Source organism: Nematolebias whitei, chromosome 1 (assembly GCF_014905685.2).
Source record: "Nematolebias whitei isolate Nwh7 chromosome 1, NemWhi1, whole genome shotgun sequence".
Classification (NCBI taxonomy): domain Eukaryota; kingdom Metazoa; phylum Chordata; class Actinopteri; order Cyprinodontiformes; family Rivulidae; genus Nematolebias; species Nematolebias whitei.
This window is the reverse complement of record NC_056498.1, coordinates 42002823-42007671: the sequence shown is the minus strand read 5'-3', so window position 1 is coordinate 42007671 and position 4849 is coordinate 42002823. Positions and strand designations below refer to the sequence as shown.

The 4849-nt window shown below is 45.1% G+C and overlaps 2 protein-coding genes across 2 annotated transcripts in view; both read right to left on the bottom strand.

Moving 5' to 3' along the window:
* camta2 (calmodulin binding transcription activator 2) overlaps positions 1–1208 on the bottom strand; it is a 25319-nt gene extending 24111 nt beyond the window's left edge. Inside the window, exon 1 of the mRNA XM_037683573.1 lies at positions 1165–1208. The gene's annotated coding sequence lies outside the window, so the exon portion shown is untranslated. The remainder of the gene's footprint in view (positions 1–1164) is intronic.
* Positions 1209–4481: 3273 nt separating this feature from the next.
* Positions 4482–4849, bottom strand: part of zgc:85858 (uncharacterized protein LOC405879 homolog) — a gene marked incomplete at its 5' end in the record, with an annotated part of 4286 nt that continues 3918 nt past the window's right edge. The window contains 1 exon segment of the mRNA XM_037677439.1: positions 4482–4779. Coding sequence (XP_037533367.1) covers positions 4739–4779 — 41 coding nt within the window. The 3' untranslated portion in view covers positions 4482–4738.

Below are 4849 nucleotides of genomic sequence, written 5' to 3'. Positions count from 1 at the left end.
AGACACAGAGACACAGACAGACACAGAGACACAGAGAGACAGACAGACACAGAGACAGACACAGAGACACAGAGACACAGACAGACACAGAGACACAGACAGACAGACAGACAGAGACACAGACACGAAACAGAGACAGACACAGAAACACAGAGACAGACACAGAGACACAGACAGACACAGAGAGACAGACAGACACAGAGAGACAGACACAGAGACAGAAACAGAGACAGAGACAGAAACACAGAGTCACAGAGAGACAGACAGACAGAGACACAGACACGAAACACAGAGACACACAGACACACAGAGACAGACACAGAGACACAGACACGAAACACAGAGACACAGAGAGACAGACAGACACAGAGACACAGACAGACAGAGACACAGAGAGACAGACAGACACAGAGACAGACACAGAGAGACAGACAGACACAGAGACAGAGACAGAGACAGAGTTCAACAGTGTGATCAATGGGAAACAACAGCTACAGACTCCTTCAGTGTCTCCCAGTTGCCTAGCAACAACCGAATCTGCTTCTCATGGTGTGTGTGTGTGCGCGCGCGCGTGTGTCAGCTCCACTGATGATCTCTTACAGAAAACAAACTATTATTTTTCCTCCATTAGTCATTTAATTATTGATTAAATGTTTGAAACACTTTGTCTGAAGCAGAGAATAAGAATAAAAAATAATAAATTAAAAGATGTCTGCTCACACGCACGCAACTCCTGGAGGCCGCGCTCACACCGCGGACTCGCCTGGCTGCTGCAGCCGCCTGTGGGAGCCTCTGCCCCGGGTTGGTGCCTTCAGCAGCTCCGGCTCAGCGGCAGCTGCGCCTCTTCACGACAGATTTACAGAAACACGGCAGGTTTCTCAGATTCACAGAAACATGGCGGATTTCTCTGCTCTGTGCTCAGCCTGCAGCTGGAGCCGCAGCAGCTTTAGGAAATATTCACAAATATCGCTGATGTTTTGCTGTTAGCAGCCCAGCCGCTGGGCATACTCAACAGCTCCGTTAGCCGGCCTGCACGGCCGGAGCTCCGGGTTAAAGCGGGCTAACCCGGGCTAGACTATCCGGTAAAACAAAGCAGGTAAAAACAGAAGCTTCTGCACCGAAGCAGGAGGCGGTTCAAGAGAGCAGTCAGTTAAAGATCCTTACCTTCCGCCTTCTGCACAGCCGCCATGTTCTCTGGGTCTGACGTCACTGCGTAGCAACGAAGGTGGGTTCGGTTGAGGTTCTGTTAGAACAGGCAGGACGGAGAGTTCGCCTCGAACTAATCAAATAGAACCTCACCCGAACCCGTCCCTTAGACCTGAACCAGCTGGAGCGGTTCGCTCAGAAAAAGAGGGAAAACTGAAGTAGAGAAACACTGAGTGGCCACGGACGGTGCGAGGCGAGATTCATCGGCAGCCATCTTGTAAGGAGCTACGAGTTGTCGTAGGTGCTCAGATAAATTATTTTTTACTTCAATAAACATTTATCACGGCACAGCAGTATTCTGTAAGTTCACTAGCTTAATTAAACATTTGTATTTTTAATTATTCGTTTTGTTTATTATACACTGTATTCATTTTATATGTAATTATTTAATAGGTTTACAGTAATTGTTCGTTTATTGATTTAATTATATTAAACATCAACTCTGTGTTCAGCAGGAATGCTGTTAAAGTTATTTTGGAGACAGTTTCGTGTTTTGGGATCATGTTTGTGGCACAGAGTGAGTATTTTCTGTCAAAGTGCGAACTTTAAAAACTTTAAAGATAAAAGTGTCACAGCGGTTTTGTTGTGCGCGCGCTAACATTACGGTAGAGTGGCTTTCAAAATAAAAGCTGTGAATGATGTCATTCTTGCAGATTCTTGTTCAAAGTGATTTTTAATGTCTGCCTGTGAGGATAGAGTCATAATTATTTCACTTTTGTCACGGTTATGTTTGGTTATTTGTTTGTTCATTATGTGAGAATGTCAAATTATTTCCCCTGAAGTTTTCATTGTTATTAAAAACATAAATGAATAAACCGTTAGTTTCCACAGACCGACTCCAGATGTTGCTCAAATTATGTTTCATCCATCCATCCATCCATTTTCTTTACCCGCTTCTTCCATTTTGGGTCACGGGGGTCGCCGGTGCCCATGTCCAGCAATTACTGTGCGAGGGGCGGGGGACACCCTGGACAGGTCTCCAGTCCATCACAGGGACTCATAGAGACAAACGAGACAAACAACCATTCACTCTCTCTCACCTAGAGATAATTTAGAGTTACCATCAGCCTAACATGCATGTTTTTGGTCTGTGGGAGGAAACTGGAGTACCTGGAGAAAACCCACACAATCACAAGAAGAACATGCAAACTCCTCACAGAAAGACCCCAGGTCCAATCAGGGATTGAACCCAGGACCTTCTTGCTGTGAGGCAACAGTGCTAACCACTGAGCCATCGTGCTGCGCTCAGTCTCAATCCTGGACTGAGAGCATCTTCATCTATAAATGCCTTGGTCTGCTACCTTCTTATATCCCCTCCTACATGTCACGTCGTCAGTGCAGCTACAGCGTGCGCTCTCAGGTCACCATTACCTGAAGTGTCCCCTCAGTGCAGACTGAACTCGGCCTTTTCTTACTTTGCTCCTGTTTCACCTTGCAACAAGATCTGAAGCTCTCAACTTTGATTTGTTTAGGGTGAGCATGTCCAGAGACAACACACAGAGGCACTGCAAGAGTTTCCATAAGAGTGGTAAATTATTGAGCATGGACTTTATTGGTAAATCGCTCAAGTTCACATAGATCCCTCTGGAGAGATCCGTACACTCTCAGGGGGTGTCGAGGACGGCAAAGTACAACATTAGATAGAATCCAAAGAGTCCTGACATGATGACAGAATGTTTATTCAGCCGGGCCCCTCTGATTGGTCTGTAGACTTCCTCAATGTGGGGGGAGGGGCGGGCAGGCGAATTCATATAAGATGGTCTGTCAAGGCCAGTCAGGGAGCTGAATTCAGATAAACACAATTGTTTTGGGGACAGGCAGAACTTTAATGACATCTGCCTTGAGTCTGTGTCGGTCCACTCGGTTCCAAAACATCCAAATTAAATGTCCACACCGATGGACCGTGCCTGAGAATAATCCCCGAGATCTGATCCATCCTGAAAAGCATTTGAGTCTGGGAGCTCGAGGCACGAACCAAGCCATCATAAGGCAAGCAGCCTGACCAGGTCCAGATTTGCTGCCGACAACTTCCTTGATTGTTGATAGACCAGGAACCAGTTTTCATTAAACCAATTATAAATGTGTCCTTAAAATCCACAGATGACGGCAGAGATAGACACATCGTCAAGTCTTCAAAGTCGATGAGATATCCAGCTGCGTGCCTACAGGACAAATCAGCTCGCCTGCCTGCCTTCTCTTCGAAGAAATGTTATAAATTGTGTTGAGGGACCAACTGATCAAACCCATAAATTATGATTCAGAATATTTGTAGAAGAAGCAGTTTCACAGACGGGACAGAGCAAAAGTAAAGAGGAGAGGAGACGTCCGCCCTCGACAAGAGCAAGTGATGAATGATAGAAAAATCAAAGCAAAAATGTTATTTTACCTTGTTTTATAAGACAACTTGATTTTATTATTATAACACTATTTTTATGTTAATTGCATTTTATTTATTGTCTGTACCTCATCTGTTCTTTGTTAAATCAGGTCTCTCTTGTAAATGAGTCGAGGCTCAACGAGACTCACCTGTAGAAAGGTTGAAAAAATAAACACTTCCTGTTTGTTAGTCAAACACTTCCTGTTTGTGAGGAAACTGTTTTTAATGCAGTGTTTAAAACAGGCCTGATCATTTATCAGACGTATCCCTCTCTGGGTATTTCTGGGTGAATCAGAGCCGAGGTCGACGTCCTGCTGACCTCAGAGCAGCTCAGTGTGAAAGAAGACGCAGTTCGGAGTCGTAGAGAAAAATATCGCAGGTTTATTTTGTATAAAAGCACAGACGGTCGTCCAGACGGGTCTCAGATTGTTTTGGACGTTTGTCCTCGACCGTTTCTACACCCAGGAAGAAAACACACATTTCATCTGATTTATTCAGTGACGATTTAAACTGTTCACGTTGCAACACAAACGTCTCATTCAGCATTTTGTAAACTTTAACCAGCATCATTTTGTGTTTTTATTGATTGAAACGTGTCATTTGGCTGAGACGTGTGAAATATGGCTCCTCAGAGATGACTACCATCAAAGTCTCTTCATAAATATATTTAAATAATTCTCATAAACAAGCAGAAACTCTTCACAGCATTCAGAATTAAAGAGCCAACAAACAGCAGAAATGTCCCTTTAAAGCGAAGCAGAGACGACACCGAGCAGCTGACGACCGACACGCTGAAGACTTCATCTGAAAACACCAACAACTGACCAGAGATCAGCTTGAACAGAGACAACGTTAAAAAAACTAAAAACCTCAGGAGGAACTCTTCTTGTCTTTCTCGGTTTGTGGGGACCGGGGTGGGGGGGTAGACCAGCTGAGAGAGGACACGCTCGGAGGACACTGTCCTAACTGATGGGAGACTTCAGACCGGCAGACTTCTGTTTGAGGGTCCAGACTTGGTTCCAGGGTCCAGGGTTGAGTTTTTAGGAGGAGAAGCAGGAAGTAATCACGTGTCCCCATAAAGAGAGAAAGACCTGTATGAGTGTGTGTGGTGGGCGGGGTCATGAAGGCAGCTGGCTCCGGGGTCAAAGTTCATCATCACATGCCCTGTCGGATGCTCTGGATGATCTGGAAGATGGCTGAAACACAGAGAAAAGAAGGAAAACAACAGGTCACATGATGTAAACAACATGTGAACAACAGGTCACA